We start from the raw sequence: 23,630 nt of genomic DNA on the forward strand, positions 1-23,630 counted from the left end.
GGGGTTGTGGTTCTGAGCAGGTGATGAGCTTCCAGGACCACAAGGAAGCCGCCCGCCACACGGGGCCCAGCTCGGCTGCCTCCTGCATGACCTTGGTCAAGACACTAATCCTCGAGACCCACATTTCCTTTTATTTTATTTTTTAAGATTTTATTTCTTTATTCATGAGACACAGAGAGAGAGAGAGAGAGAGGCAGAGACACACAGAGAGAGAGAGAGAGAGAGAGAGAGGCAGAGAGAGAAACAGGCTCCATGAGGGGAGCCCGATGTGGGACTCGATCCCAGGACTCCAGGATCATGCCCTGGGCTGAAGACAGGCACTAAACCACTGAGCCACCCAGGGATCCCCCCAAATTTCCTTTTAGAATAGCACCTACTCCTAGGGGTGTTATGAGGCCTGGATAAAATGAGGTGTTCTGAGTTACTGGTGAAAAATAAATGACAGCCACATAAACAGCCGTTTATCCTGCCTCACCAATTCCACTCCCTCCCCAGTTCCCCATCATCACCTTTAATGAGAACATTCAGGGTCTTACGGGGGTTCTCTGGGGTCGGTAATAATTGTGGCTGACACCCCGTGGGGGACTTACTCCTTACTCTCTGCGTGAGGCTCATTGCAGCTCTGCTCATAAAAGTAGAAAATCAGAAATATACTACTTGTCCTAGATAGGGGAACGGTTACATAAATTATGAGACACCCCCTCCGTGGAATATTACTCAGCCTTTAAAAATGAGGAGTACGAACTCCATTAGGGATATGGAGAGATGTTTATTGTATCATATGAAATGAAAAAAAAGCAAAAAGCAATTCTGTTTCTATCCTGTATACAGAAACACAAGAAAATGAAAAGTCCCTCCGTTAGGATGATGAGAATATGAGAATACTTTGTTGAATTTTGTTTCCTGCTGTTACCCTGCTTTTGTGCAACAAATACATTTTTTTAAAAGAATGGGGAAGACACCTGATACTTGCCCCAGAAACCATTTAGATGAGAGCAACTTTCATTTCTGGGAAAAAGCCTGGCACAGAGCTGGCACTGGGGAAGGGACCAAGAGAAGAATGAGCGAGAACATGAGAGTAAACAGTAGCCCCACCTCGACACCAGCCCCAAAGCTGTGCCACTGGGAAGCCAAGTTGGACAAAAGGATTTGTGTCCTCTTTTTCCATTCAGACTACCGGCCCAAGGTCTGTTTGGAAAAACCATCCCGGGTCCGGCCTGTCTCTAGAGCTGAGAATAAGAGGGGCCTCAGCAGACACAAAGCAAGAGGAAGCATCACAAGGCTTAGCAGGGCGTCTGCACACGGTAAATACAAAAGCTGACCACCTGTATGGCCATGGATAGTGCACAGACGCAGAGCCAGACCAAGAGACCAAGAGACCCGTATTTCTTCTCCGCCAAAGAAATATGGGATCCCCCACCTACCATTGCTCCCAGCGTGCTTGTTCGGTGAGGTGGGTGGCTCAGGGCTGGGGAAGACTCAAGTACTCCTAGAGCCCTTGACTGTGATGCCATCCGACAGTGCCCTAAACCCCATAATTAGAGTTAAGGTCCTCTGCCCCTGCCCCTCCTTCTGTTCCTGTCACTTGGCAGTTGTGTCGATCACGCCAAAGACAGGAGGGAGCGATAGGAGAAACAAAGAGCAAAGGGAGGGGTTAGACCAGTCGTTACGCAGCCAAACAAAGCTTTGAAACAAGGACATTTTTCAGTTAATCTATTAAAATAGCACTTGGCGACGTGACTTTAAACCAAGATCCACCATTCCAAGAGCTGCAGAAGGACCTGTGACTGTCCCAGCTCCTGGGCAGCTTCCCGCAGCCTGACTCTGGTCAGACGCCAACATCACAGCCCCCTGGCTGTGTAAGAGTTCTAGTGCTACCTCTGTGATACAAGGAAGACATCTAGGCCGGGGGCACCTGGCTGATTCAGCTGGTGGAGCATGTGACTCCTGATCTCAGGGTCGTGAGTTCAAGCCCCACACTGGGCATAGACGCTACTAAAAATAAAAAATCAAAATAAAAAAGACATCTAGTCTGAAGGTGAGGCTGGCAGACAATGGTTCTGACAGGTGTTGGAGGGGAAGGGGTCATGGGGCTTACAGTTTTCTTACTCTGGTCACCTCAATTGGGGGTATTTCCCACAGGCAAGAGGGTGCCCCAGCCACTCTCTTCGGTGACCCAAGACCCACATCCTCTTTGACATCCAAGGACCTTACTTCGGGGGGTCGGTCAGCCTTTGTGAGGCAAGGTACATGAGCCCTCTGAGCTTTATACCAGTGACAGGAACAGAGTCCCAAAAATCTGGCAGGGATGCAGGGGGGTCTCCTCTCCCCCAGCAGAACAGGAAGACGCTGTCTTGAATGTTGCGAGAGCTGAGTTCTTTTGATTCTGCTGTTAACTAGATGCCTGGTTTGGGGCTTATCAGTTGGCCTCTCTGAGTCCCAGCTTCACCGGTAAAATAAGGCAGCTGGACCGGATTATTACCAATAAGAGGTCCCTGGTCCCTGGGGAGTAACGGTTGGAGGTGGGCAAAGGGCATCACTCCGCTACATTCAAACAAGTTGTAGAGGAAGATTGTATCACACAAGACAACGGAATGTCGCGTTTCCTTGCATTTCACTGGAATTGTCTTCTTGATGTGGTAACACTGATTCTCTCCAGAGGATTAGAAGAGTAGATTGGTGCTGTTATCCATGTCCTTACTTAAGAAGAGCAGGAAAATGAATTACTCCTCCATAAATGTAGGTTGTTTGTGATGCATGGAAAGAGAATTAAAAGTAGGCAGTAACCAGACTGGATGCCGGGACGCTGCGTGGTCTCCAGGCCCCTTGCATCCCTAACACTCTGGCCAGATGACCTGGTTTCTCAAGGATGGCCTCCCCAGGCCTCCCCAGGCTGGTCATCTCCAGGCCTCCCCTGGCCTCCCCAGGCCTCCCCAGGATGGTCATCCCAGGCCCCAAGGGCCTTGGAAGGGCCTCCAGGTATGCCAGGTCTCCCTGAGGTCTTGGAGGTCTGGCCTGTCCTGGACCAATCTTAGCATTTGGTTCAAAGTCAGGGCAGGAGGGACGTCTGGGTGGCTCAGCGGTTGAGCATCTGCCTTGGGCTCAGAGCATGATTCCAGGTCCCAGGATTGAGTCCCACACCGGGCTCCCTGCAGGAAGCCTGCCTCTCCCTCTGCCTGTCTTTCTCTCTCTCTCTCTCTCTCTCTCTCTCTCTCTCTCTGTCTCATGAATAAATGAATAAAATCTTTATTAAAAAAAAAGAACAAAAAACAAAGTCAGGGCAGGAGCTCTCCCTGCCGATTGACGCCAACCCCGAGAGGACTCAGAAACACCCTGCTCGCAGGCCAGCCAGCCCTGCACAAGTAACTGACACGGAAAGCCTGCTGTTCAGCCTAGGGTGCCCTGGCCTGGACCCTGACTGACGTGGAGAAACCACAGTGCTGCGTGACTGCAGTTTATTTTTGCAACCTTTTTTTTTTTTTTCTGTACATCTAAGGGACCATTACCATCCTCAAGATACAGAACATTTCAATCCGTCCGAAGGTTTCCCTTTTGCCTCTTCCACCTCCTGGCCTCAGGGAACCCCTGGTCTGCTCTCTCGCTGGTTTGACCTTCTCCACCAGCGTGTCATATAAATGGAATCACACAGTATCCAACCTTTCACTTAGTGTAGGTGGGTCTGAAAGCCTGAGTGCTGGTCCAGCCATTACCCCAGATTCCCTGGACCTTCTCCTTAGCCAGAAACTGGGAGGGGCTGGCTGGGTCGTGCCTGAGCTTGCTTCCCACCCTGGGATTCTAGACCCTGACACCTGGCAGTGGCCTGCGGGAGCACGCACAGGGTGACTAGCCCTGCAGATCAAGCCACCCGGGGCACTGAAGTGCACTCCCATCTCTTTCATAATGAGACTCTCTTCTCTCTTCTTATCCTTTTCTCTCCTATTTACCAAACCAAACATTGCCATACAAACCATGATGTGAGGACCCACCCACTATGGTCTATGTACGCACATCCCCATTTTGCCCTCAAGGACCAGAGCTCTTTCCTTGCCGGTGTTATGACAAAGCAAGTGTTGGATTCTAAGGGGAGGATGAAAGGGGGATCAGTTGAGCTAGCATGCAGTTGTGAACACTTCACCGTGAGAGGTCAGTTTTCATTATTAAGCAAATAAAAGAGATTGAAATCCGATGTCAAATAAAAACACTCAAACCAAACCAAACAAAAAAACATGGCACCATGAAAGACCCACATATTAGATTCGTCTATGCTACACGCTTGTGTGTATCCAAAATCTGTTCCCTTTACTGCTGAGTGGTAGCCCATTATGGTATATTCCCTGTACGCATTTATTCCTATACCAGTTGACGGGGATTTGGGTTGTTGATAGTTCGGGGCTATTGTGAATAAAGCTGCTGTAAATGCTTGTATCTTGGTGTGGACGTACGTTTGAATTTCTCTTGGGTGAGCTCTGAGGTTTGGACTTGCTGAGCCTTATGGTCCCTTTACCTTTATAAGAAATGACAGGACACTTTTCCTTTTTTTTTTTTTTTAATTTATTTATTAATGAGAGAGAGAGGGAGGCAGAGACACAGGCAGAGGGAGAAGCAGGATCCATGTAGGGAGCCTGACTCAGGACTCGATCCCGGGTCTCCAGGATCACACCCTGGGCTGAAGGCGGTGCTAAACCACTGAGCCACCGGGGTTGCCCGACAGGACACTTTTCCAAAGTGGCTGCAGTCTTTTGCAATCCAACCAGCCATATGTGAAAACTAGCTGTTCCACATCGCCACCTGCACTCGATCCTGTCGGTCTTTTTCATTTTAGGGATTTTAGAGGTGGAGAGGTGGTCTCTTGTTGGGATTTAGACTCGCCTTTCCCTCCCGAATAATGATGTTGAGCATTTTGTCCTGTGTTTATGTGCTACTTATATAATCTTTTTATAAGATGTAGCTGTTTAAATCTCTTGCCCATTTTATAATTGGGTTTGTCTTTTTATACTTGAGGTGTAAGTGTTCTTTATATGTTCTGGATCAAAATCCTTTGTTAGATATATGTATTTCGAATATTTTCTCTCAGTCTGGCTTGGCTTTTCATTTACTCAGTGGGATCTTTCAAAGATCAGATGTATTTAATTTTTCAAGTTTTTCTGTCATGATTTGTGCTCTTGGCGTCCTAAAAAAAAATCTCTGCTCTCCTCAATGTCATAAAGATTTTCTCCTGTTTTCATCTAGAATTTTTATGCGTTTTGCTTCTAAATTTAGGTTGGTGATCCATTTCAAGATAATTTTCATCCCTCCAACAAAATCTTTTATGGCAAATTATCATAATAGTGAGCATTTATATAGCACACACTACATGCCTGGCTCTATTACAGAATTTATCAATACTAACGCATCAAATCTTCATGATACTTCTCTAAGGTAAGTACTATTATTATGTCCATCTTACAGATGATGTGATAGAAAATTCAGACACCTAGAAGTTAAGTAGTTTGCCCAAGGTCACATGAGTAGTAAGTATTGGAAATGGACCTCAGGCCCAAGTCACATGGCTCCTAGTCTGGGGCCTCACCACTACAGCCCCTTGCTGTACTAACTAAAGTTTTGTTTTTTTTTGTTTTTTTTGTTTTTCTAACTAAAGTTTTAATGTGAGCAAAACCAGACCTAGGTTCTGCTTTCATGGAGCTTACCACCAAATAGGGGAGAGAGATATTTATGTAATGAATACTCAAATAGAAAATTAACAACTGTGAAATCACCTAAAAGAACAAATAATAGGGAAATGTGATCAAGTGAGGAAACTCGGAGAAATTTTCCCCAAGGAAATGAAGATTGAATTTAGATTGGGAGAAAGAATGATGTTCATTAGGCAAATAGGACACAATAGCAGAGTGTGTCAGGCCAGGGGACCACATTTGTTCCCCAGGGGGAAAGACCAGGCAGGAAGTTATGCACCCTGGATGTTGGATAAAAACTCTCTTCAGAACAATCATCAACAGGGATGGCAATTTTTATCGTCTTTTCCCTCTCCACCTATTCATCCCATTGCCCTTGAACTAGAATAACCAACTCATCGTGGTTTGACAGGACAGTTGCTCACTCTATCTTGAACCTATTAGGAACAGAATGTGCCTGTGACCTTGGAACCACTTTACAAAAAAGTAAGCACCATTATTCCTAGAGTATTGAGTACAAATGGAAAACTTTCCTGAAAAAATAAATAAATAAATAAAATTTTAAAAAAAGGAAAATTTTCCTGAACAGCATAGTCTTTCATAATCAGATTTTTTGAAAGACCAAAAAAAAAAAAAAAAATCTGATTCTAGCCAGAGTTGCAAGGGAATACAGCCTAAGAAGGTTTGAGGGAGCACCTGGGCAGTTCAATTGGTTAAATGTTGGTTTAACTCTTGATCTCAGCTCAGGTCTTTATCTCAGGGTTGTGAGTTCAAGCCCCACATTTGGGTTTGGGAAAAAAAGAAGAAAGTTTGGAAGAAAAAAAATTCCAATAAAAAGAAACATAGCCTCTATATTTACTTTCTTCCTTAATCTCCAAGGAGAGATTGATTGTAATCTCAGGCTACAGGATGGTAAGCAAAATCAGGCCAAAGTAGACAAAGTAAACAGAATAAATCAGACTTGTGAAAATAGCTTTCCTTCCATCCCTTACCTCATCGTCTTATTTCACAACAAAATGGTGATGGGCAAAATTCTAGATTGTGGAGTCAGAGAAGCATTCCTCACCACAGCCTTGGGCAGAATCTGCTTATCACCAAAGATCAGCAACAGCGAAGAGCTGAATCTCCAAAGGCCCAGCCACAACTAAACTCTTATTTAAGTTTTCCCATCCTGCCATCATGCTAGAAATTCTGAAGTCAGCGTTGTGCATGTACAAATCACAGGCCTGACCACAACAGCCAGGGATGATGCAGCCTTTGGCTACATTTATTTCATAGGTTCCTTCCATTCTGAACAGAGGACATGACTGGGGGGCGGTAGGGTGGGGTGGGGCTCAGAGTTATCATGAAATTATGGTCTTTCAGAGGCTCCTCTCACTAATCCCAGGTCTGGGAATATTTTCAGCAGTACATGTTATAAAGTTACAAAGGTGTAAAGTTAACAAATGACACACAAACACACAGGATTGCAATTTAAATAATAAATATGAAGATATTTCACAAACAACTCTGCGAGGGGCATATTAATACCTGTGGCTCCAGTATTACGCACTCATGTCCTGAGCATCAGCCATGAGAGGTGCTCAACAAAACAAGGAACTAAGCAAAAGCACCTAGCCCAGGTATCAGGGGCAGAATTCAGAATAACAGCCTCCCATTGAGACCTTCTACTGCAGAAGCCTTGGTTCTCTCCTGAGCCAGCTCAGCTGCCTGCAGTCACCACCTAATGATGTCCTTACCCAAAAGAAAATGAAATAATTCACTCCTGTATGAAACATTAGGAACTCTCAAACCTGGGGGCTGACTTAGGAATGGAGAAATTATTTGCTGCAAGGAACCTAATATTAGAAATGCAATGGCTGTACCCAGCTTCCGCTTCCAACTGATTTTGAGGAAGCTTCACTGCCCCCAGGAACTTGCAGTCATGCACAGGGCAGCCCTGAGCCTCTTTAGCCCATCAAGCCACCTTCCAGGTTACAGGGGATGACTCCCACAAAGGAACCGACCTTTTCCCTTGAATAGTCTCCCTCTCAAAACCACAGCCTCATCCCCAGATTCATATCACTGGGGTGCCTTTATCGCTTCTAAAGACAAGAGAAAATAACATTTGTAGAAGACACACTCGGAGAAAGAGCTACTCCTATCAAATACAATTGGAACACATTCCCCCCGACCCCCCCACCCCCACTCATAACAGAATCATTGGGTTTTTTCACAACTTGCTCACAGAGTTGCTGTAAGGTTTCAATGGGTCAGTACAAAGAAGACTGTTAGGAAAGTGCCTGGCACAGAGAAAATGCTCAATAAATATTAGCTTAAAAAGTGCAGAAAATCAATTTGGATATATATGCATACATAAAGAGATATCCACAAGATCACACCTAAGGAGCTAACAATTCTACTTTCGAAAATCTATACTAAGAAAATACTCATAGATTTTTCCAGACAAAGATTTATGTATAAAGATGGTCATCAGGGTATTGTTTCTAATAGAAAAAAAAAAAAAAGAAACTTGAAACTACCTGAATGTCCAACAATAATGGAATAAGTAAACAAATGATGCCACTTTTCAGAAGCATGATTTTGAAGAATTTGTAGCGCTATTAAGAAAATTATCTTGACAGGTAAAGAGGGATATGAAATCATTTGCATAATATGATTTCAATTTTGGGCACTCCAAAATAAATATCTATGGAACTCCATAATAAATGATTAGAAGGAACTACTCCAAATATTAGTTGTGTTTTTGTCCCAGTAGTGAGATTCTTTCTTCATTTTCAGCAGTTTTCAAATTATATGTATATATACATAGACATCGAGTGTGTATTAATTCTACAAATAAAATATAAAACAGTTAAGAAGCTATTTCAATTCCACAATGTAAAAAAAAGTAACATGAGGTTCTAGACTAGGCCAGTGGCAGGGGACAGAAAAGATAATCATGAGGCTGAGTCCTCAGTATTTGGTGACCCCTGAGGGTCACCAAAGGGACAAAGAGAACATTCCAGAACAGCTCTGAACTTTCTAGTTTGAGCAACACAATGGACAAATAATTGTGTTTTGCTCACCACAATAGGAAATGTAGAGAGAAAGGAAGAAGAATGGGTTGGAAGGAAGGAAAATAAATTCAGTTGGGCCTCACTGGGTTGGCAGTACTGAACAGATCCCCTGGTAGAGGTGCTCGGTCAAGAGCTGGCTACATGCAGGGCTTAAGCCTGGGAAAGAGTTTGGTATACATGTGGGTAGGGCAACAGCTGTGTGTCCTTGATGCCAGGGCTTGGCTGAGAATGCACTAGCATTCTCTGTGTTCTGTAAAAGGGGCAATCAGACTTGGCTCCCATGGAGGCTCAGACCCTCGGGCTCTGGAGCTCTATTCCTTCCTATAACCCAAAATGTTACCTGAATTGGCCCCTGCCTCCCTCGGTCACAGAGACTACTGCTGGATTATAAGAGCCTCACAGAGATTCACTGTGACTTAAATGCTTTTTGGCACTGTGGTTGCAGCTTCTGTTGAGGATGGCTGAGCACTCTCAGAGTCAACCACATAAAACCTGCTACCATATATTTTGTAGGAATGATCTTCAAGACAGTGATCACTGGGCAAGGCTTCGTCCAGTGGCCTCTTTTCACAATAACACATAGGGAAACCATCTCAGGCTTCAGGACCAGCAAAGTGTGAGCAACTGGACACCATGAATCCTATAACTGCTCCTGTTTCCCTCTCTGATTTGGCCAATAAGAAGCTCCAGAATAAAAGCTGTGGCCCATCTTCAGCAACATTAGATGATCACATCACATGAATTTTAGAGTGCAAATCTGTTAGCATTTCTCTCTTTGTTGTTTTATTACCCTTACTTTCTCCTTGTCCCAATCTGTTCAACCATGAATCTTTGCAAATGTCTTTAAGTCTAAAATTTTCTTCTGTGCCACACCCACCCATTGATTCCATCTCTATCTCCTGGAATTGCACAAGGGAATTCTCAGCCCTCTTCCCCACAGCAGCCTCTTTGAGCCTCATGTCCTCCACTAAATCTTATTTTTTTTAGGTACCAGAGCCTCACGTTTTTCAACAGTTTGTCCTAGATGTGAGCTCCTCAGGAATCTTTCATCCTTCTAGACTCAACTGATGGGGCAACTGATAGGGGCAGGCCCTATTCAGGATGTCCCTCCACTGCAGCACTTACAGCAACCACATGCAATGACTGGTTCTCATACTGACCACTCTCACTGGACTGGGGACTCCTGAAAAATAGAGGTCGTGCCCTATGTGCCTCCAAATAGTACCTAGCCAAGGCCTGAGGCATAATATATGCTTCGCAAGTTTTTGTGGAGGAAAGAAATGAATATATACACATATATACGCAATTTCCTCACTCCTATATGTGCTATAAGAAAGCCAAGCTCCCAGGAAGAAGAGGGAGAGCCCAGTTCTGTTCAATTGTTTATGGGCCTTTCTATCTGACAACTCCTTTTTCAGAGCACTCTCCTGAACAGCCTTGAGGCCCTAGGCTCCGGGGCCAGAGCTTACTCTCCCAGCTAAATCCAGAGTAAATACACATAAGACAGAATTGGTCCTGTGAGGGCAACTGGAATAAATTTTTACAGAAAGAAAGAATTTCACAGATCAAAAATGCAAGATGCCGCATGCTCCCATTCGTACTTATTTTAACAACACAGCCTTACATAGGTGCTAATTATGTGTCAGGCATTTTTCTGAGCTCTTTACAAATATCCTACTTAATCTTTGTAACAACTTCATAAGATAGGCACTATTTCTGTCCCCATATTGTTTTCATATATAGTCTTCTTAGCATTTGAGTCAGTTATCCTAAAACGAAGGAAGAGGTAGCTCTTCCGTCACTAAATAAAAGAAAATTAGTTACATTTAGTTAATGCCAGTGCATGAATGGCTGACAAATCAAATCTGAGCCTCTGATGTCAGAGCTGGATGCCACAGAACGCATCATTCACTAAGCATTTATTGAGCACCTACCAGCACTGCCCTCCACGAGCTCACAGCCTGGTGGAGAAAACAGCACACACCTCAACAAATAAATTACCAGGCCCCATGACAAGCACATTCGAAGCAAGGACCCAATACAGTGCTGACAGCAGGAGGAAGTAATGATCTCTGGCTAGATGAGAAGGCTTCCTCCAGGGTGTGATATGTGAGTTCCATTTTAATGGATGGTCCAGGGCTCACCAGGAAGCAGCAGAGGCAGAGAGGGGAGTGAGAGGGCAAAGGTAGGGGGAACCGTTGGCAGTGGGTAGCAGGAGGGGAGGAGCTGAGGAATGAGGGATTATCACGGGGGTGGTGGCCTTGGCTGTGATACCACAAAGCTCAAAATCACTAATGGATATGAGAGTTATTCCTGTTCTAGGAAGATTCTTTGAGCTGCAGCATGAGGGAGGATGTCAAGATCAAATAGAAAGAGAGAGACACAGAGAGAGATGTTAGGGAGCTGTCACAATCAATCAAGAAACAATGTGCACCTGAGCTAGGGCACTGGCTTCTAGGGATATTCGGGAACTCAAAGCTTCAGACTGATTGGAAGGCTGGTGTAGGAGTGCAAGGTGACACCCCAGCTTCCATTTAGAAGACCAGGAGGGTGGTGCAGCCAGCGAAATGGGGAGCGTGAGCTGGGAGTCCCCAGCAGGGATGAGGATAAGCTTGGGAAAACCAAACTGGGCAGCAGACATTTTCTTAATTATCACAGCAGTTATTCAGATTCTCACTCACATCTCCTTTTAATAAAACATGATGCGTTTCATTCTGTCATCATGGTGAAAAATCATTGCCCTTTGCTGGAAATGAATAACCTTTCAAATTAATAACCTTTGGGTAGGAAAATTGGTTTCATTAATACCTCCCCTCGTACTTTGTGGGTTCATCATCTCTCTCTCCTGCTGTCCCCTGAAACCAAGAGCCCAAGACTTATTGTTTGAGAAGTCTGAATGACTTTATAAGCTCAGAATGAATGATCGAGATCCTTAGTAATTAGGTTCAACTGAGTTCACTGACCAAAAATGCTGGTGCACCCCCAGCCACCAGAGAGCCACCCTGGGCTAGAAGGGAGGATGAGGGCATCCTCCACCAGCGCTTGGCCTGATCTCTAATCTTGGCACAAAAGATGCCACCCACCTTGGTGCCCCAGCCCTGAGAACACAGCACCTCTCTGGGCCTCCCCCTGCCCCCGAGCAGAGGTGTCTGTCCGGGCAACAGCATGGCCTTGCGTGGCAGCTGTGCGACTGCTCATCACTCCAAAATGTCTCAGGATTGGCATTGGGCTCCCCCAAAAGAAAGACTAGTAGGGATTTTGAGAAAACAACAGAAGGTAAAAATCTTAAAAACAATCTTTCTTCCTCCCCTCCCCCCCATTCTTCCACAGTCTTTGAAAGATTCTGAATGGATACTCAATTTATCCTTTTCTGCTGAAAAACTCCTTAGCAGCAGCCTTATCATCCAGGGCATAAAGTCCAGACTCCCCAGCCTCCCAGGGCCCCAGACACCTCGGCTGCCCAGGCTTATCGCACTCCTCCTTGTGCCACAAAGTGCCACCCTGGGAGCCCGAACTCTCCCGTTCCCCTGCTCCCTCCTACCATCCACGCTGCCCCACAAGCCCTTGTCCATCCTTCCAGACAAGATCAGCATCGTTTTCCCTGAAGAGTCCTCCCTGAACGTCCCTCCCTGCATCAAGCAGAATCGGCCACTCCTGAGATCCTCTCTCCGCCCCAACCCTACCTGGTCCGTGCAAGGCTACACGGTATAATGAGTCTGCATGTGAGAACAGGCTGGACTACATGAGCAAATGCATAGTGTCATCTAACTAAGGTGCTCTATCCACTGTCTCTGCAGCATGTAGGCATGCAGGCAATTGGAATCAGAGGGACCTGGGTTCAAATCCTGACACTACCACTTATTGACAGTGTGATTTGGGGTGAAATACTCATTCAACTGTCTCTTCCGTATCCCTATTGTCCTAGAGGTCCTCCAATATCTGGCTGGCTGATCCCATAGTCAGGATGGCAGGATGGAGGACCTGGCCCCCTCTACCTCTCTATTGGGTTCTTGTAGGGTCACCCTTCATCATCTCCCAAGGGAGAAATGGGCATTCTGCTGTGGGTTCCCCAAAAGCTGTGGTTCATGCCTACCTCCAGCACCTCATAGTAACCCTACTGGCTGGTACCCTTAGAAACCTTTGGGCTGTCCCAGAGCCAGCAGAGGTGGAACAGATGCCAGGGTAAAGCACTGTCCCCAATCTTACATTCCAGAGCCATTTGGAAGAAGATTGAGAGCTGCTGAGACAATGGAAGCATCGCAGGAGACAAAGACCAGATTCCTGCTTTTTGAAGAAGAAAGGGATAAGGGCTGTCAGATTCAACTGAATCACCCAGACACGTTACAGCAGTGTGGCTTCAACTCCTCTCTGCCCCTGGTGATGATAATCCACGGGTGGACGGTAGGAAATGCTGACATGCCTTTTTTTCTCTCTGCATGTACATTTTCTGCTTTTCTCCCTCACGTGTCCAATTTTAATAAAAAAGATAGGGAGCCAGTGATAACAACTTCATGCACTGTATTTGTAAAGTGCATTCTAATTTTCCGAGTACTTCCCCATACAGGATCTCATTGATTATCTCAATTCCATGAATAAGCAGGATAGGGAAAGTATAATTATCTCCACGTTTCAGATGATAAAATGTGGCTCAAGGAGGTCACATAGCACATGAGGACCCAGAAGAGGTTGCGGTCCAGGAAGGTGAATCTGCCTGTTTCAGATGGGAAGCCAAAAGACAGTCTCCCAATGAAATGCTGTGACCCTAAGATTTAAATGCAGCTGTGAATACCAGAAACCCAACTAGCGGTAGTTCAAATAAAACAGAAGTTTGTTTCCATTTCACACAACAATCTAGAAATATGTAATCGAAAACTGGATAAATGGCTTTGGTCAATGAAGTCCTCAGGGACCCGGTTCATTTCCAGCTTACTACTCTGCCGTTCTTAGAGTGAGGCCTTTGTCCTTATAGTCCAATATGGGAGCCAGAGCACCAGTCATCACATCTTTATTCCAGGTAGCGCTATTAGTAAAGGGCAAACACAAAGGAGTCTAAGAGCTGGGTTGTTGTTTTTTTAACAGCTTTATTGAGATATAATTCACATACCATAAAATTTATCCATTTAAAGCCTACAATTCAATGGCTTTTGGTATAAAAGTGTGGGGTATTTTTTAGGCTAGCTGCCCAGAAGCATCTGTGAAATGCTTCCACTGACATCCATTGGCCATACCTAGGTAAAAAGGTGACTGAGACGTGTAGACTCTTAGAGAAAATGTAGTCTTTTAGGAACGCTAAAAATCCCAGACAAAGGGGAGAGAGAATGTTGTGGGCAATGGTTGAAGTCAAACTATGCAAGGAGTTGTCTCCAAGAGGAATTTCTGCCTCCCTGATTCCAACCAACCCACAATTTGAAGCTTAGTTCACGACTTGAAACCTCCAGAGATTTGGGGATCTGTTTCGTGACTTGGAAACCTTTCCTGCCATCTACTTGAAAAAAATTCTTGAAACCTTCATCTGTCCTACCGTAGAAAGCCAATTGAGCCCGTCTACCCACCCGCCACTCTTTCCACATTTATTCACTGAAAGCCTGCTATGTGCAGGCTCAGAGCCTTCCCATGAACAATACAGCCCCTGTGCCTGGCGTCACATGGTAGTGGGGAGCCACGTGAAGCCACATGGGTATAGCCATGAGGTGGGGTGCTTGCCATCGCTAGGGGTAAAGAAAGCAGAGGCACCTATAGCCTGCTAGCAGCTTCCCCCTAGGATTAAAGGATACCCTCCCTACGGTTGTGGGGGTTCCACACACCCCAAGGTCAGCAGTCGAGGTGGTGCTGGGCTTTCCTGCCCTTTAGAGGGGACCTCACCTAGATCGAGGCCCTACTACAAGTTAGGCCCCTTACGTGATACATCAACTCATTGAATCCTCCCACCTCCCAACGAGGTGGGTTACTATGTTTTGGAAGAAGAAACCGCCCTCAGAAAGGCTGAGCAGCTACCACAGTCACAGCCAAGAACGGACAGAGATTCAAACCCAGCACCCTCACGCTCTGAGCTCACAGTCTCAAGGACTCCCAGTCCCTGGGGCCTTTGTCAGAGGGATCTAACTCGGTCTGGTCCTCACCTGATGAAACCTGTTTGAAAGGAAATGAGAGATCAGCCACAGAAAAGCTCTTCCGTGGGAACCGTGGGGGAGGAAAGGGATTAGGAGGCCAGTCACTAGAGAAGAGTATCCGGTTTCTTCGGCTGCTTTGGCCAAAGGGACTTTCCTTACAAGAAAAGAGAGAAGGTGGGAAGGAGGAAATGCAGCCGGAGGACAGATCTGGGCAGGGGCGCAGTGAGAAGCTGGACCCCTCAAGTCAAAAGCTCTACACACAGCAGAGCTGGAGCTTCTTCCCCCTTCTTCCCTGTGCTTTCCCCTCTGACCCTGCCCCCCTCACTCTGCCTCCACTCACTCCTCCTGCCCCCCTTACCTTTCCCAGCCTCCTCCACAGCCTCCCTGCCTCCCTCCCTCTGCCCTTGCTGTCTCCTCCTCCCTCTCCTGGCCTCCCCCTTGCCCACCCCCCACCACTTAGACTCCAGCAACACCCACCCGCCCTAGCTCCTCCCACTCCCCTGTGCCTCCTTCCTCTCCTCTTGGCCTTGGCTCAGGCTGCCTGCCTTGTCTCCTGCCTACAGTGTTCTTCTTCTTCTCCTGCGGAACAGTATCCATGATATATGGGGTGCTCCAAAGATACTTGTTAACTGAATTAATGTCTACATAAATACCTCGTTCACAAATGTAACATGAAGATAGGACCTTTACGAGCGTCCTTTCCCAGAATGAGCTCTTCATTCTTAAAATCCAGATGGGAACACAACTACCACCCTTAGTGACAGTAGCAGCAAGAGCTGCGTCACTGTGTCAGTAACTACTAACGTAACTCTGCGTAACTCTGTTTAACTCACATTTACAGAAAGCTTGCTGCGTTCCAGGTGCTGTTCTAAGTGGTCACAGTGATTAACTGATCTCATCTTCACAGCAGTCCCGGAGAAAGGCTGCTACTGTTAGCCCCACTTTCCAGATGGAAAGTGGTATAGGGGAAAGTTAACCAAACTCCTAACTAACTAGGACAGTCAGGATTTGAACCCAAGGTGCTCTATCCACATGGAAAGCCCTGGGTGCATATTCATAAGTGGTTGCACTTGACCCCAGAATGAACTGCCCACGTCATCAGCATTGTTCTCCAGCCTCTCCTCCCCCTCACCTCCATCCCCCACTCCCCTCTGGTCTTCAACCACACCAGATTCTTCTCCCTGCAGATATACCACAGGGTCCTCTCATGATTCTGCCCCTCTGCAGTGCTCTTCCTTCTGCCTAGACCACCCCAGACACCCTGCCTCACATTCACCAGCCCACCCTTATCCTGAGAAGTGAACTCCTATTTATCCTGCAGACACAGCACAAATGCTTTGTTCCGTGGACTCATCAGGAGTGCCCAGCAAGTTGGTTCTCAAACAAGGCGCACACACAGAAAGACTATGAATGTGTATTGAGCTCCTGCCATGCTGCAGCTCATGGTGCTTTATTCCCTCACGAGCAAGCATATGCAGGGTGGGAGCAGAGCTGGGATTCAGAACTGTGGCTGAGCAGGCCTCCCGGGCAGGGAGGTAATTGAACTGACCCTTAGAGGATAGGTCAGCTCTCAGCTCCTGGTTGCAGAGACTTCTCCATTATTTTAAGGCTCAGAAACTCTTAAAATAGGAGCACGTTAAGAAAATCGTTCTCAGCTGGAGGCCAGGGGGTAGCCCCCAGGGGTCATTTGGCAAAACCTGGAGACACTTTTGGTTTTCACAACTTGGAGGGGGAAGAGTGCTCCTGGCACCTACTTGGTAGAGACGAGAGATATTGCTACCTGTCCTACAGTGCACAGGACAGTCCCCACAACAGAAAGTATCTGGCCCAAAATGTCAGTAGTGCCAACGTCGAGCAACCCTACATTAAGCCCTTTCTTTTGGAAAGAAGGATCCAGCATTAATTAGTCAAGAGTTAAGAAAGAAAAAAAAGGGGTGAACAGGGAGAAAGAAAAGACTAGTGCAGCACCCCCTCTGCCCCCTCCCAGTTAAGCTGACTACTCTGCGGGCCCTCCGCAGGTGGACGGCCTCCTGGAAAGCTGGATTTGGCAGATGGTCGCCGCACTGAAGTCTGGACTGGCCCAGCCGGTGAACGTGGTGCTGGCTGACTGGCTCACCCTGGCCTACCACCACTACACCGTCGCCGTCCGCAACACCCGCCTTGTGGGCCAGGAGGTGGCAGCTCTCATCCTGTGGCTGGAGGTAAGGCCCACCCTCCCGCCTTCCCTCCCCGCCTCTCCCTTCTCCTAAGACTAAGTGAATTAAGCTGATCTCCAAAGCATCCCGGACAGGAGAACCATTCTGCTAAGCTCATAGGAATGGGAGGACATGGGGTGGGGATGGGATATTGGGGCTCTCTCAGATGCCTTGCCTGAACCCCTATTTTGCAGAACTATCTTCCCTCCCTCTCCCCCATCCACTATCTCTTTTATGCCCACTCCCTTGGATGAGCTAAGGGATCTAAACACACCCATACACCATCAAACCCATAGAAATGAACAGGATCACTGCACAGGGTGTTAACATCCTAGTAAATGGCACGCAAGCGGGGGGGCAGCATCACCGGGAAGGGTCCCAGGTAGCTGAGCCGGAAAGGCGGGTGCTAGCAAAGTATGGAGCCAGTGTGGGTCAGGAGGATGAATTAAGCACCTCACTTGCCACTCGGCACAAAGAATAAGGTGGGAGCCCAGAACAAGCTGGACCCACACAAGGCTTCTATCTGGCAACTCTTGCCTCGAACCATATTGCCTCTGTCTTCCAGGAATCTGCCCAATTTTCTCGAAGCAATGTTCATCTAATTGGGTATAGCCTGGGCGCACATGTCTCAGGATTCGCTGGCAATTACATTGGCGGAAAGCACAAGATTGGGAGAATTACAGGTAACGGTGCCCAATACCTACCGTGGGGGTGTGGAGCAGGAACTCCTACTACAGTCCTGTAATTACTGCCCCCACTTTGCGCAGTGTCTCTGCTCCCCAGAGGACTGGCCGCACTGTTCCAAACTTGCCCACTGTCCTAGACTCTTGTTCCTCGAGAATTCAGAGTAAATCACAGCCCCAACTCCTATTGCCTTTTCTCCAACAGGTTCCTTCATACATATATCTTAGTACCAGGAAAGAGTTCATTTTTCAACCTATAGTTTAGGAAGCCCAATATGAGTAAGCTAAAGGATCACAGCCCGAAATTTGTGGTAACGTGGGCTACGTTTGTACCTTAGTTTCCACATTTACGAAACACATGGGTCTAATTCTGGGACCCATTTGAAAAGTGGGGAGGGGGGTACACTAAGTTGGAAATGGCCCCAGATATCCAGGAAGAGCTGGGGCTGTGCAAGAAGGCCTTTCCTCCCAGGCATCCTTGACACCAACCTCCTCTCCCAACACTACCCCACAGTGCTGTTTCAAAGAACACATCTGATCAGACTGGTCCCCAGCCAAGTCCCCAAGGCCCACAGATACCCACAGGATGAAATTCAGAAAGCCCAGGGGCACCTGGGTGGTGCAGTCCATTAAGCATCCAACTCTTGGTTTTGGCTCAGGTTGTGATCTCAGGGTCATGAGATCCAGCCCTGCCTCAGGTTCCACGCTCCATTAAGAGTCTGCTTGACTTTCTCTCCCTCTCCCTCTCTCCCTCCTCCCCCTTGCATTTGTGCATGTTTTTTCTCTCTCTCAAAATAAATAAATCTTTTAAAAAGGAAGGAGGGAAGAAAAAGAGAAAGAAAGAAAAAGAAAGAAAGAATGCCAGCCAAGGCCCTTCTCAGTGTGGTGTTCCAGAGTTCTGCAACCTCTCTTCCCACTGTCCTCTTCCTGTAGTCCCAGGCTTCCCGGGCAGTAGGTCTTTCTCCACTTCATGAACACACCATGGCCTCCTGTGCTTCTGGACCTTTGCATGTCCTTTTCCCTTTTCCTGGAATATTTTTTTTAAGACGTTTTCCTTCTATTTGAGAGAGAAAGAGCTTGAGAAGGGGGAGAGGGAAAGGGACAAGCAGACCCCCCACTGAGTGGGGAGCCCAACACAGGGCCAGATCCCAGGTCCCTGAGAACATGACCTGAGCCAAAGTCAGACAGTACCAACTGAGCCACCCAGCTGCCCCTTGCCTGGAATATCTTACCACAACTTATCCACCCAGCCCCAGTCTACCTACCAAACTCCTACTCATCCGTTAAGACCCAGCAGGCTAAACTAAATCTCCACAGGTTAAAACAATTCAAAGGAAATTTAAGATGAATAGCATTGTTGTGACTTAAATAAATAAATCTTTAAAAAAAATTATTTTAGAGAGAGACAGAGAGAGTGGGGAGAGGGACAGAGGGAGAGAATCTCAAGCATACTCCACACTGAACATAAAGCCCAACCTGGGGCTTGATCCCACAACCCATGAAATCATGATCTGAGCCAAAACGAAGAGTTGGATGCTCAACCAACTGAGCCACTCAGGCGCCCCATGACCCCATTTTATCAAGTAAGACCATTTTTGGCAGCTAATATCTACTATTACTATTACTTTGCCAAAGAAGAGGTTGGTTTTAATATAAAGAAAGATAGGAATAATGGCAGACATTTAAACGAAATAAATTTGTCATTACGAGAACTCACTTCCTCATCCTTACCTTTTGGATCTTGCTGGTAACCGGGGACACCTGGTTCACAGGCCACTATTTGCACACCCCACTCTGTGATATAACCCTCAACAGGCTGAGAGTGAGCAGACCTTCCAAAGAAAGCCAGTGAGGCCCATCACCAAGCAACCGAGCCTAGAAGGCTGAGTCAGAATCGCAGAAGAGTGGTACCAGGCCCAGCACCCTCTCCACTCTGGCTGGGGTCATGGGTCACATCAGGCATTATTAGCCAGGCCCACTCATGACAGAGGCAGCAGGACAGCTCATTACTCCTGTCATCTCATACTCAGCCCCATGAAGAATGGAATATAAATCACACCGAGACATCTTTCATTTGTAACTATGGGTGAGAGCTAGAGACAGGCGCTGTCAGTGCCCCTTGTCAATTCCTTCACCCCCAACAGGGACGGAAGCCAGGGCTGGTAGGAGATGTCAAAGGGTCTTCCAGGGAAGGTGAAGGAAGAAAGACAGAGGAAAAACCTTGAGCGTATAAATACTCCCCGACTACAGCCAGCTGGGAGCTGCCAGTAGCCTCAGCACACACATCTGTCACTTGACCAGGGCTCTAAGCCGTCCTGTTTGCTCACAACATTTTCACCCGGGAACAGTGATGTCCCAAGGCTGTTCTGGACATTCCAATGAAATGACATTGCTGTAGGAGAAAAGCCAGCTTGTTGAGGGAAATTATTGACAACACACAGGCAAATAAATTCCTTCTCTGATGGGTGGGTTAGAACCACTTACAATAAGCACAGTGGTTTTTGTATGCAAACAGATGCTCTTGAAAGTAGCTTGAGAGGTACTTAAAATTGATTTACTTAAATAAATCAAGCATTCCCTCATAACCTTATTCCTACCGCTGGATCGTTCCTGCAGACCTCCTTCCCCATAGATAATGCACAGCCCGCGTCTAATTTTCGGCATCATGAATTACTGTGGTTTTACTGCGAAAAGGTTATAGCAAGATTTTCGAGAGAAAGATTATCCCCTAGGATTTTCTTCTTCCTGCCAGCTCATGAATGTGTAATAACGTCGAAAAGCTAAAAGGAGCCTTCTCCATTCTTCCCACCTAACCCTTAGCCCTGCTTTCCTATTAGGGCTGGACGCTGCAGGCCCTTTGTTTGAGGGATCTTCGCCCAACGACCGTCTTTCACCAGATGATGCCGATTTTGTGGACGCCATTCACACCTTCACGCGGGAGCACATGGGCCTGAGTGTGGGCATCAAACAGCCCATAGCACACTACGACTTCTACCCCAATGGGGGCTACTTCCAGCCTGGCTGCCACTTCCTAGAGCTCTACAAACATATTACCAAGCATGGCTTAACTGGTGAGAAAGAAGGCCCGGCCCAGACCACTAGCCTGCACTGGCTTACGCCCCTCACACCCCATCCAGGGAAGCTCCAGTTCTGCGGGACCCCAGGAAGGGCTCAGCAAGGGTGGGGGCCCAGGGTGGATGGTCTCCAAGCCCACTCAGCGGGAGGGCTCGTGGGAGTGTCCCTCCAGCACACCCTCCTCTTAACTGGCAGGGGTCGCTGGAGCCCAGTCTCTGACAATGAGCTGGGGGCGCCACGGGGAACCCCTACTTCTTAGTTCTCCCGGTGTACCCAACAAAGTCTCTTCCAAAGTCTCTTTGGGCTAGTACCCAAAGAAGGGCACTAGCCCTTCTGAAAACGGAGTCCTGTTGCCTGTGGTTATTCCTCCTTCTCTAGAAGCTTCCTCACCTGGGGGGCTCCTTCTATTCCCAGCCACATGAGGATGATGTACTTAATAGATCCTTGAACTATAGCTTCTTGATCCTTTAATCAGCTGGTCCTACGGGACCTTACTGGGATCCTTCCAATTCAAAATTCAGTTCTAAACATGTCTTGGTCACTTCCTTCATCTCAGGGCAGGAGGAGCTGGATTGTGGCCTTATCTGGGTTGTGATCCCACTTCTCTCTCAAATCCTAGACTGAAACATTAACATGCACATTGACAGCGCGCACAGGATTTAAGAACAAGACTGTCAGCAAAAATCATACGTTCCCTAGGTGTTCCAAATTTCTCATTATTATAAAATATCATCTTGATGAAAACATGCCAACTCACGCCAAGCCAACTGGAGGCCCCCACCCCCACCCTGCCACGTACCTCCTTCTCACCTCCATCATGTAAAACCAAACTGAGCACACGCTTTCCGGTGATGACATCACCACCTTCACCTCTCCAGTATCAGAATGACCTTCACATTCAACATTATCTCATCTTGGCTGGACTCCCAGCCTGCCACCCGCCCACAGCTGAGAGAACCTTCTGGGAACTTCCCCTCGTCATTCCTCACATGTCCCTCATGTCATCGCCCCTCCAGCCATCCACAGGGCCTGTTCCATTCCGGGCTGACCACCCAGACCTCCTCCCAGATCCACTGCCTCCCAAAGCTCAACACAGGCCTGGTATCTAGTAAGTAGCTGCCTGGTGAATACATCTCTGCTGGTGCCATTCACTCTTCCGTGCAAACCTTCAAAGTGGTGAAACCACGTACATTTATTTCGCTTGCCCAGTTTTGCTGTGGTTTTTCTCAGTTTTCTTCGCCTTTAAGTTTAAAAGCGATCCCCTCCTGGGGTGGTTCTCACCATGCACCTGAACAAAAGGTAATTTGGTAACGCTTTTCCATCCATCCCCTATGGGCCAGGTGAGCTGGAATGAGTGAATGCCTTTGAAGCTCACTTTTCTCATCCAGAACAGCTGCCTCGAGGAGCTGTGGCAAGATGTGGGGAGCGGATGAGTGAAAGCACTCAGCATAGTACCTGCCTCATAGTAGGTGCTCAACAGATGCAGCCGGAGACCAAGAGTGAAGTGTCCAGTCTTGGCATTTAGCCTTCAGACACCAGGGGAAAATAGCTTTTGGCAAAGTTACCTGTGCTGTACCTTCACATTAGGTATTTTGCACGCCTTGTGGTGGTTCTTCAGCATCCTTGAGAATCATCTATTAAAGACTAGGTTAAGATTTGGAGAGTGTAAAAAAAAAAAAAAAAAAAAAAAGGTCAAAAATCCAAGATAGATAAACTTCCTAACCTTGCTGTTTCGGGATAGGCCCATGCAGACCTGGTCACTAGGATGATCCTTCTAGAAGCCAATCCCCTTGCTGGTTTTACAGGCCAGCTACCCAACAGAGGCAACAGCTGCTTTAGGCAGAGGGCAGACCTTGCAGGAGAGGACTCCACTTTCACCAGAACACTCGCCAAGCCTCAGGAGTACCTTGGCTCTCAGTCACCTAGCGTGGTGAGGAAAAGAGGCACTTCACGCAAGCCTATTCCAGCTAACTCAACCCAAGGCATCAGCACTTGCACATCTTTAGCCATTTAAGACGTGAATTTTTTTTAAAATAAATCACCCCACTCTGTTTTCTTAAATAATTCAGTGTTTTCTTAGTGACCTAGGCTTCCAGCTAAAACACCAGGGTGCCCTCGGGAGCCCCGCGGTGCCTGGGCTGACATCTCTCCACCACGTGGCCGAGAGGGCTCTACTCCTGGAGTTTCCAGGCCGTGATCGCTTCCCACTGTCACAACCCCAGCAACCCCAGCCCTCCTCCCCAACGGGCCACTGATGGGCGCTGGAAGCAGGACGATGCTTTGAGCGGAGGGCCCTTTGGGCTGGAGGGGTGACGACGGCCTCCCTGCCCTGTGTTGCAGCCATCACGCAGACCATAAAATGCTCCCACGAGCGGTCGGTGCACCTCTTCATCGACTCCTTGCTGCACCCCAGCCTGCAGAGCATGGCCTACCAGTGCGGCGACATGGACAGCTTCAGCCAGGGCCTGTGCCTGAGCTGCAAGAGAGGCCGCCGCTGCAACACGCTGGGCTACCACGCCCGCCGCGGGCCGCAGAGCAGGAAAAGCAAGAGGCTCTTCCTCGCCACGCGCGCCCAGTCCCCCTTCAAAGGTGAGCGCGGGTGGCCCAGGGCGCAGCTCCCTCAAGCCTTGTCCTGGGCCCGCTTCATGCTCTGCTCCCTCCGTCTTTCTTCCTTCCTCTTCTTTCTTTCTTTTTTTTTTTTAATTTAAATGCAATTAGCCGACATGTAGTACATCATTAGTTTCAGATGTAGTTTTCAATAATTCATCGGTTGCCTGCAACACCCGGTGCTCATCCCACCGCGTGCCCCCCTTCCTGCCCGTCACCCAGTGGCCCT

General features: G+C 47.5%; 1 protein-coding gene across 3 annotated transcripts in view; it reads left to right on the top strand.

Moving 5' to 3' along the window:
- LIPC (lipase C, hepatic type) overlaps window positions 1-23,630 on the top strand; it is a 159,780-nt gene that overhangs the window by 110,957 nt on the left and 25,193 nt on the right. For all 3 annotated transcript variants that reach the window (XM_077881255.1, XM_077881253.1, XM_077881254.1), the window contains exons 3-7: window positions 12,945-13,132; window positions 16,860-17,042; window positions 17,602-17,719; window positions 20,557-20,790; window positions 23,135-23,383. In XM_077881255.1, coding sequence (XP_077737381.1) covers window positions 12,945-13,132; window positions 16,860-17,042; window positions 17,602-17,719; window positions 20,557-20,790; window positions 23,135-23,383 — 972 coding nt within the window. The remainder of the gene's footprint in view (window positions 1-12,944; window positions 13,133-16,859; window positions 17,043-17,601; window positions 17,720-20,556; window positions 20,791-23,134; window positions 23,384-23,630) is intronic.

This window comes from Canis aureus, chromosome 32 (assembly GCF_053574225.1).
Source record: "Canis aureus isolate CA01 chromosome 32, VMU_Caureus_v.1.0, whole genome shotgun sequence".
In the NCBI taxonomy this organism is placed as follows: domain Eukaryota; kingdom Metazoa; phylum Chordata; class Mammalia; order Carnivora; family Canidae; genus Canis; species Canis aureus.